The sequence below is a fragment of the Poromitra crassiceps genome (genome assembly GCF_964638095.1).
Source record: "Poromitra crassiceps genome assembly, contig: HAP1_SCAFFOLD_92, whole genome shotgun sequence".
NCBI classification, from domain to species: Eukaryota; Metazoa; Chordata; class Actinopteri; order Beryciformes; family Melamphaidae; genus Poromitra; species Poromitra crassiceps.
In genome coordinates, this window is record NW_028152243.1 from 712,188 (window position 1) to 722,685 (window position 10,498).

Sequence of the window (10,498 nt, forward strand, 5' to 3'; positions counted from 1 at the left end):
CTTTCACACAATATTTACACAATGAGACGTTTTATCCTCCGGCTCCTATATGACTGACTGAAGTGGGTAAAGGAAATAAAACTCTACAAAAGACACCAGAGCTCCGCTCACACTGTTAATTGACATGTGATCTCTAGAAAGTGCAGTGCATAAACGCCACAGTGGCGAGTACTGAGCAACAAAGATGTCACCAAAACAAACTACTTGAAACACTCCTGAACTGTTCTGAAAACAAATGAGAAATGGATAACTGGAAGGAGATGAGGTGTAGGTGTAAAAAACACACACACAAAAGAGAATAGTTTAACGGGCTGTATTGATTTAACCTCTTTACAAAAAATATTTTGAAATATAAGGCCATGTTCAGACTAGGAGGCCAAATCTGAGTTGTGAACTTTAGTGACCTATTAATGATTCTATCCAGATTGGTTTTATATGAGTCTGGATGCTCCAAGTCTGATTTGTGTCACCTGTCCCAAACCACAAGGTCTGGACACACAGATCCAACTTGAAAATCAGATTTGTGGCAGTGCGGACACACTCCCAAATCAGATTTGGGAAACCAATCAATATAATGATGATTAATGACTTTAGCAGCAAATCGGATTTGCTTGTAATGTGAACATGGCCTAAGTCTGGTAAGTTCAGAAAATGACATCACTTTACTGCAATGCAGCCTTTCAAAATACAGCACTTATGCCAGATCACGATATCCAAGACGTTGGCTATGGAAAAGTTCTGTCAGCGCCTCTCTGACTCTCGTTGGCTGAACATCTGGTGGCCCTGCTTCCGCCACTCTGTCGTCCTGACGAGCAGATGGAGCAGGTTCCTCGTATGCCTCACCGTGCTTTTCACACAAGTTGTGGAGAGTGCAGCATGTACTTATGATGGTGGGGACCGCAGAGATGTCAACATCCAGGCGTTTCCCCAGGCACCTCCACCGCCCCTTCAGCCGGCCGAATGCACATTCCACTGTCATTCTAGCCCTGCTGTGTCGCTCGTTGAAGTACCTGCAGGGTTCATACAGACATTACAAGATGAAATTCAAGTACTTTATCAAACACTTTTTTTTTTCATTTTCAAGGACTTCACGCAAAGAAAATTCATTTTCAAATGTAAATTTGCCCCAACATCAAATTTGAATTGCGTGTGAATTAGTGTGCCTTAACCAAGTCTATTCTACTATCAATCCTGTGTGCTGGACGGGAAACTATTTGTCCCATGTCAATTTAAATATTGAGTTTTAATGCTGGTAAATGTCACGTATCAAAACAGCCACTGATGGTCACTGGACTATAAGGACCTTGTATGGACTCTGTACCTCTGCTCAGCTGTCAGGTTCCCTGTGTCAGTGTACCCTTTGAGCAGCCAGCTTCGCAGGGGGTACGCAGGGTCACCAAGCAGCATGATCGGTACATGGACATCATTGATCTCTTCAGTGTCCTTAGATGATGGAAATATAAGATTAGTCTTTTATTTTTATCAACATATGAACAAAAACAGTCAAGCTCAGACACGGGATGGGAAAACAAAGAAAAACACATACATATGATATCAACTATTGTTGTGGTGCTACCATCCATATAGGGTGCTTCTGTGCTTGTAGAGATGCTATCACCAAAATTCAACTTAAATATTAATTTAGGATCTCTGGGTATGGTCAAGCAAAGATAGGTGAGGCGGTCCTTTGCCAATTTGAATGGGAGATTTTCCAGGAAACCGGGAGTGAAGATATCAGAGAGAGGCATAAAGTCACTCTTTGTCCTAGTCAAATTTATTTACAAGAGATACCATAACAGGCAAGTCCACCCATTGTTACCCCATATTATGTTGTAACAAACTGCAATATGAAAATAACATAGCACATGCTCTCTGTCTCCAAATTGGGGAAGAGGGTGGCAGAAAAAAACTTACTCGTGGAAAAAGGTCCCCTCTCTCTGCCTTTGCGTAGATATTGGAGTTCCGAAGAACCCTGGCGTCGTGGACGCTTCCAGGCCATCCAATGTAGATGTTGGTGAAACTGTGAGGGAACATGTAATGAGTTGTCATACAAATATTTAATCTACTTTTTAGGCCAAATATTCAATTATCAATGAGAAGAGTACTAAAAAAATACACATGTAAATATACTCAATATGGTGTGTGTGTCCTGTGTGTGTGTGTGTGTGTGTGTGTGTGTGTGTGTGTGTGTGTGTGTGTGTGTGTACAGTATGTAGCCTATGTATAGATAGATGTGTGTATATATATATATATATATATATATATATATATATATATATTATAGGCTTACCAGAACTTGTGATCTGCAACCCCCTGCAGAAGAACCGAATGCCAGCCTTTACGATTGAAGTAGTCAACATGATTGTCTTCAGGGGCAATGACAGGGATATGACTCCCGTCAATCGCTCCAGCGCACTGGGGGAAACCCCACTTCGTTCGGAAGCCTTGAAGAACCTCCCGGAGCTCATCTCCTTCAGGTAGCTTGATGTAGTCAGGCATGAGGACATGCTGCACTGCCTTGCTAAAGTCGTGGACAATTGCGCAAACAGAGGACTTTGCAATGCCAAACAGGTTAGCCAAGGTGCGGTAACCCTCCCCTGTTGCTAGCCAATACAGGCCGACTCCTACTCGCTTTCTCACGGAGATGGGTCGTCTGTAGTGAGTGTCTTGCCGTGAGAGTCTTGTGGAGAGGCGGTGACAGATGTAGTTGAAAGTAGCCCGTGACATCCTAAAATTTTTGATGAACTCCGTTTCAGTGTAGGCATGCACGTCACGGTCCCACCACTCCTGGCTTCGAGACCGCATCCACAAACTCCTCTGTACAGAAGTAGCAGCTATTGCTCCACAGAAAGCCACCATTAAGAGTTTTGCTCTCTTTCTCCTCCTCCTCCTCCTCGCTATCATCTGCTCCCGTATTCGCTGGCTTCCACTGGACAATAACTTGTAAATTAAACCGTGAACAACAGATGAAACAACATCGTCAGCTACCGCCATGTTTACTGCTGTCTTCTTCCGGGTTTACGTAGAACAGCAGTGTGCTGCGTGTGACGTTATTGTTGTTCTTCTGCGCATGCGGGTCACTTCATGTCCGTGATCTGTTCACACTGGAGTCTGATATGGGCCACTTTTAAAAAGTCTGTGTGAACAGCCACACACAAAAATCTGATGTGAGCAACAAGTCAGATTCAAGCACTAACTATGGCTGTGTGAACGTAGCCTTAGTTATCTAGTTTTGATCCTTAAGGTTTAGAGTCCACTCAGTGGATGGATGCAGACTAACAGCTACGGAGGCTATATACAGCGTCCAAATCTAGGAAATCCAGTCGTATTCTGAGTGAAGTTCTTCTTTTCTGGAATTCACTCACCTGTCTTCTTGGCATGGACAAGAAAAGGGACTGTAAACTGAATTTCTTTAGGTTGTAGAGTAGACAAATAAAAGAGAGAACAGGCCAGCACACTAAAATGTCCTTTGAAAAGTTGAATGTGTCATCTGGGAAACTGTTTTTCCAGATGACACACACATTAAACCTTTCAATGGACTTTTATCAGTCTGCCTTGCACCTAAGTTTGCTCATCTGATTGAGTGTGCTCACTCAGGACAGAATGAACTGGCTACAAATGTTTTGGTTAAGTTTCCTCCCCCCGCACTGTTTATGCAGGAATGCTGTTCTTACATACGGCCTTTGGGATCAGCTCAGAGTGGACCATGGAGGAGAGTTCTACCTGTCCACCTATATCCAGGACACACTGTCAGCGTTTAGGTTTTGCCAGGACAAGGAGGCATCTCGGCAGACAACGTCGACAATGGTACAGAAAGAATACGCTTTTCTAAACATCAAACCGTATTTATTGCCTTCATAGTATGTCATTCACATGTGTATAAGGGCAGATTTGAACCTAAATTAATATTACACTGTTCAACAGAAATAAATATATTCTTTAGGGACTGTTGGTTATTTATGAGGGGGGGGTATGGTGCAGGGGCGACTTTGTTTTCGTTTTTTTCCTTCACCCTCCCCAGATCTATAAATATTTTTCCATGTCCATCCCTGAGTGACTAGAGTTAAATGCATGACCCTCCCTCCACCATAAATAACCACACTTTATCATATTCACACCAAAGGTAGTATTGAAGAAAATATGACCTTTTCCGATGATTTGGCTACGTTTGATAGCGCCCTATGACATCGGGGGAGAGAGGGGGCGGGGGGCATATAACGTTTAGTAGGCTACCCAGCCCAATAACTGCCTCATCTCCTAGCTATAAAGCCTACAGTAGCCTAGCCAGGGCCGGCGCGTGCCATTCTGCCGCTCTAGGCGAGAACAAATTATGCCGCCCCCAATTGGCAACACCATACCAGCATCAAAGTATGCATGACGCAATATGCAGGCATTTTGCACATCCATATAGCCTACCTACAAAAATAACGCGCCACAGGTCTGCACAGGTCTGCATAATAACTCCAATAACCACAGCAGTCATGATACAGCACAGATATTTTCCAAATAATCACATTTTTCAGACCCTCAAACTATGCAAATCTCTCTTATCTACCACTTTCTCATGTGCATAAAACACGGAATGTGCGCACGGCGGCGCAACCACAGTAATATAAGACTCAAGATTCAAGATTCAAGATTCAAGATTTATTAAGTGTCCCAAAAGGGCAAATTGGATTGCAGAAAGCGTAGTACGAAGTACATACATAAAAACAAATAAGACAAAAAAAACATTGTAAAAACAGTCTAGAGCAGCAGTTTAAAGTGCAACACAATAGTTAAAGTGCAAATGACAACAGTAGCAACGATCTAAAGTGCACAGTAGAGATATAAAGTGCATAGTAGCAAAGTGCAGTTCGCTCACAGCAGCACATTTATATCACAAGAAAGAGCTACAATGTATCATTGTATTAAAGCACAAGAGAAAAAACCTCAGTCCAGACCAAAGGGCAGACAAAGTATATAATACAGATATACTGTACTGTACCCCTAAGAATAAATAAGATAAAAGAATAAAAAAAATAAAAGGATAAAATAAATAAATAACAAAATAGCAGCAACGGCAGATGGGGAGACATTACATTTGTACCCCAGCAGCGTTCAACGCTCTGATAGAGACAGGCACAAAGGAATTTCTGTACCTGTTCTTTCACAATGTATTTAGCCTATAGCCTATATCATCAGCAGATTCACAACTTAACAAAGGCGAGTTGTTGTTACGAGCTGTTGGCAAATAAAGCTTGTTTACCTTTCAGAAGTGGACACCAGCGGGGGCTGCGTCAGCAAAGGTCTTTAAATAAATCCAATCATCCTCTATTAGGATTCTCTCTGCCAGTTCATTTAATATGGAGATTGTTGCCAGTCCATTAAGTCTGTCTTGTTTCATTGTAGGCTACTACTGCAGAGGTAGTTTCAACTTTGAGAAACTTCAGATATTGTATCTTGGAATTTTGGTCTCTCCAATGAATGGGCAGGCAAAGTGCGCACTGCGCACCGCACAGGGAAACAGATTGTTTTGGAACCCAGAAACAACGTTAGAAATATCGCGCTAATTTACTGATTACACTAATACTGGTACACACATATGAGCACATGGCCTAGGCTACCTTAACCCAAAGTTAATGATGTAAATTAGTCTACTTGTAGGCTATGTCCCTTTTCCTCATTCAAGCGGGATGGAGAAGACATGATGACCCGCCCTCCTCTGCCTCTGATTGGCTAGTAGTAGTGCTTGTTTAGGCATGAGGAGTGATGATTGGTTGGGTTAGGGTAAGAATATCAGGGTAGGCCAATCAGAGGCATAGTAGGGCGGGCGGTTCCTGCCGCGGACAGCGGCGAGAGAATGGATCTAGCGGGGAAGAGCATGAGAGGCAGAGCGCTGGAGAATATTTGGAGAGCTGCAAGTGAAGGCGCACAATTTGCCGCCCCTTCAAGTGCCGCCCTCGGCGGTCGCCTATGTCGCCTATATGTTCGAACCGGCCCTGAGCCTAGCCAACTGCATATGTGTCAACAATTCCAGCTCTGAAACAATATAAAGCGATGATAAACGTTTCCAGTCAATGCACCAAGCAAACAGCAGGACCGAGTGAGGGCCTGTAGTGCATAGGAGCAGCGGTTTACGTGAAAGGAAGGAATGGGAGATACCAAGTCCAGTCACCATACAGGTAAACCATAGATATAAAAGGGGGAGTAAACACGAATTTTGGAACGAACAAAACGCATTTAAAATATATACAAAATACAAAAAATGAATGTTGTATAGCCCTCCCTAAGGCCAAAATAAAAAACACAAGTCCCTCCCCAGTACTCAAAAAAATATTTGATATCCCTCCCCCTTTCTGCACCATACCCCCCCTCTCATAAATAACGAACAGTCCCTTACGAGCTCATCAAAGAGCTCCTGCAAACAAAAACTTTCTCTGAAATATCAGAAACATTGATTTCTATGGGGGTGAACAGAGGAGCCTCTGTCCCCAACTTAAAAAAGTTTTGTTCCCGTAATCAGCTGCAAAAATACGGGCTGGTATCAGATGCTCAACTGGAAAGCGCAATTTTTGACGCGGTTCAACAGGTAAGTCAGAAACTATACAACATGCTAACGTTGCCTGTTTTATGTAAAGTTAGAAGCCGCTAGTTACACTCAGATTGGGATACATTACATTTCCGTGATGTAACGTTATTTAACTTATGCATGTAGCCTAGTTGAACCAAATAGTTTTACAAGCTAACATTCTTTAGTAGCACGGGACCGTGGAACTGGGTAACCCGCCCAAAACAAACAGTGAGTGTATGTGATTTTTTTTTTTAAATAAACAAGATACGTATCGGTTTTTTAGCCCGGCTATAACAAAAGACCCAACTGATTCGTAACAGATTTTAAGTAATGTTATAACAGTCGAGCGCACTTGGTGACAAGCAAGACAACAGTAAAACGATCAGGTTTTTGTATTGAGTTTGGTGTCAGTGGACGCGACCCATAACAGGGCGAGCCTCGTACCCATAAATCCATGCTCGTACCCGTACTCCTTGCGTTGCGTAGCCATTTTGGCCTGAAAAAAAGCCTCAGTGGCCAATGGGACAACAGCACAGAACCATGACAGCCAATCAGTCTTCTTCAGGTCAAAATGGCGGATTTACTGTGCGCCGATGTTGCAATGGAACATCTGATTAGCCTTCCGTTCTTATAATTTTTTTCCTGCCACCAGGCAAGACGTAAAGCCGTAACGTCCACTCCAAATTGGTCTATGGGAATACACAATAGTGTGACCACGGCCTATGTATCTTTATAATCTTAACACATTTGTGTATCCCTTCTGCAAAGGCACTGTTGTTCAACTACTAAAGGTTTGCATTCAAATTTTATTAGACAGGGCCGACTATGGGTCGGTCAATGATGAAAGGCTTCCTTGCCACAAAAGGCATCCATGCCTCTGAACAGCGAGTTGGAGCTGCACTGCATGCTGTTAACCCTCCTTACCATGTGGAACGGCAACAAGTAAGTTTGCAAATAAACACCTATTTGTCTAGAGCTGTGAATTAAATAGTAATTTGCAACATCTTTGGGTCTAGTAGTCTATAGCCTGCAATCTTGAGCTTAAGCAAGGTTTACCACACACAAACTTTACACATCAGCATTTTATTTAAATATTTTAATCCATAATGATAATAAAGTAATATGCATTTACATGAGGGAGGTAATATTTGAGAACATTTCTCTCTCAAGAAGAGCATGTGTGATTCTCGGTAGACAGAGAGTGATAGCAGAACTGTAGGCCCCAATGGGATGATTGGCTTACCCTGATATTTTACCCTAAACTTGACCAATCATCACTCCTCATGCCTAAACACCATCAGGCCGAGTAGGGCGTGTCATCCCGGAACTCTCGTAGGAGAGTGAGAGGAGATTGTCTACCAGTACATCGATTGCAGATGCTATCATTCACTCGGACAGATGATATGAAAATGATATATAAAAATGATTAAAATAAAATGCAGAAATGGGTTGCCAAATATACTTGTGCGGCTGTTAATATACCTGGATGGCCTGCCCAAGTAAAGTCTGTGTGGGGAACAACACTGCAACATCAGTTATTTCTTCTCGTAGTTCGAAGAGTCAGTGTAATTGCATTGGAACATGTCTTTAATTCTCATACATCTGTCTCATCTATCCTAGGGATTAAGGAACCTCAATCCTGTCCCGTACAATGCGGCATATTTTGGCCAAAATTGCATATGGACCAAAATGAGAAGATGGCCATGTTTGGAGTCACATATGTTGTGGCCATAGATGGCTACAGTAGCAATCTGGTCGCCAGTTCCACCATGCCGATAAAAAATAACCTGGTCATCTACGATGAAGTGTACAGGTGAGTAGAGGCCTAGATAACCTCCACAAATGTATCAAATATTTGTTGGTTGAATTAATTAACTTTGTCGATTAAAGTTATTACCAACTTTGCCATGCTATGGTGGAATGCTTTAGACAGTTTCACCGGAAGTCTGTTGCTAGGGAACAGTTTGGACTCTAGTTTATTTTGTGTATTAGCATTTAGCAAAGGCCTCTAAAAAAGACATAATAACACAACACTTGCGCCAAAGCGTTCTGGCCCCATTGCAAAAATTTCGCGCTGCGACATGAGCAACTTCTTACCCTTCTTTTTAATGTCCTTGCCCACTGCAACAAGAAGTAAGACTAGGACCAATTTGAAATGTTTATGTTGTCAAGTTGAAATGGTCTATAGTACTAAGATATAATTAAAATGATATATGCTTGATCATGCCATGCCAAAGGAATCATGCAGAAAGATAGATGCAATAGATATACATCGTAATAGCTAAATGAGAAGTCATGCATCAGTTTGTAGTTGGTCGGTTGATGCTGGTACACAAACAACATTGAAATATTGGAAGGACCTGTAGTGAGCAGTATATACGAGGAACCCCTACCAATTTAACATGGGAGCGGCTGTAGCTCAGGAGGTAGAGCGGGTTGTCCACTAATCGCTTTGGATAAAAGAAGTTGGTGGTTCGATTCCCGCCTTCACCAGTCTGCGTGTCCTTGGGCAAGATACTGAACCCCAAATTGCTCCTGATGGTGTGCCAGCACCCTGCGTGGTAACCTGCCGCCATCGGTGTATGAATCAATGGGTAAATGTACCTACTGACTGTAAAGCGCTTTGGATAAAAGCGCTATATAAATGCAGGCCATTTACCATTTAGGCCATTTAACATACATGCAAACCAGGATATGTCATGTTTCGTCATTCATTGTCTTTACTCTTTAGTAAAGAACCCCAATATTATTCAATAAATGTTTGCTTTCCTTTAATCATTTCATGCTTTATCAAAAGGTATTTGAAGATGTAATACAGTTTTTCGCCTGACAGGGCTTTCACACCATTAGTGGCAATGCACATATTTGTGTGGAAACTTGGTAGGCTGCAGAAACATATTTTCGCCTATCATATTTCCAAGGAGGATGAGTCATTTTACCAGTTTGAAAATATTTTTCAATACTATTAGTAATAGTTCTCCAAGGGAATGTTTGCTCCATCAATCCAGATTAACAATTAATCGGGATAAAGGGACAAACATTTACTTAGTTATCTAGTTTTGATCCTTAAGGTTTAGAGTCCACTCAGTGGATGGATGCAGACTAACAGCTACGGAGGCTATATACAGCGTCCAAATCTAGGAAATCCAGTCGTATTCTGAGTGAAGTTCTTCTTTTCTGGAATTCACTCACCTGTCTTCTTGGCATGGACAAGAAAAGGGACTGTAAACTGAATTTCTTTAGGTTGTAGAGTAGACAAATAAAAGAGAGAACAGGCCAGCACACTAAAATGTCCTTTGAAAAGTTGAATGTGTCATCTGGGAAACTGTTTTTCCAGATGACACACACATTAAACCTTTCAATGGACTTTTATCAGTCTGCCTTGCACCTAAGTTTGCTCATCTGATTGAGTGTGCTCACTCAGGACAGAATGAACTGGCTACAAATGTTTTGGTTAAGTTTCCTCCCCCCGCACTGTTTATGCAGGAATGCTGTTCTTACATACGGCCTTTGGGATCAGCTCAGAGTGGACCATGGAGGAGAGTTCTACCTGTCCACCTATATCCAGGACACACTGTCAGCGTTTAGGTTTTGCCAGGACAAGGAGGCATCTCGGCAGACAACGTCGACAATGGTACAGAAAGAATACGCTTTTCTAGACATCAAACCGTATTTATTGCCTTCATAGTATGTCATTCACATGTGTATAAGGGCAGATTTGAACCTAAATTAATATTACACTGTTCAACAGAAATAAATATATTCTTTAGGGACTGTTGGTTATTTATGAGGGGGGGGTATGGTGCAGGGGCGACTTTGTTTTCGTTTTTTTCCTTCACCCTCCCCAGATCTATAAATATTTTTCCATGTCCATCCCTGAGTGACTAGAGTTAAATGCATGACCCTCCCTCCACCATAAATAACCACACTTTATCATATTCACAC

The 10,498-nt window shown here is 42.1% G+C and overlaps 1 protein-coding gene across 1 annotated transcript; it reads right to left on the reverse strand.

The window, feature by feature from the left end:
- Positions 1-421: 421 nt before the first annotated feature.
- LOC310800825 (uncharacterized protein) lies at positions 422-2,916 on the reverse strand. Its single transcript, XM_083664733.1, has 4 exons — positions 2,291-2,916; positions 1,915-2,020; positions 1,322-1,443; positions 422-1,010 (listed from the first exon to the last, which is right to left on the reverse strand). The coding sequence occupies exons 1-4, from the start codon at positions 2,902-2,904 to the stop codon at positions 695-697; spliced, it is 1,158 nt and encodes a 385-aa protein (XP_083520859.1). The 5' UTR covers positions 2,905-2,916; the 3' UTR covers positions 422-694.
- Between the last annotated feature and the right edge of the window lie 7,582 nt (positions 2,917-10,498).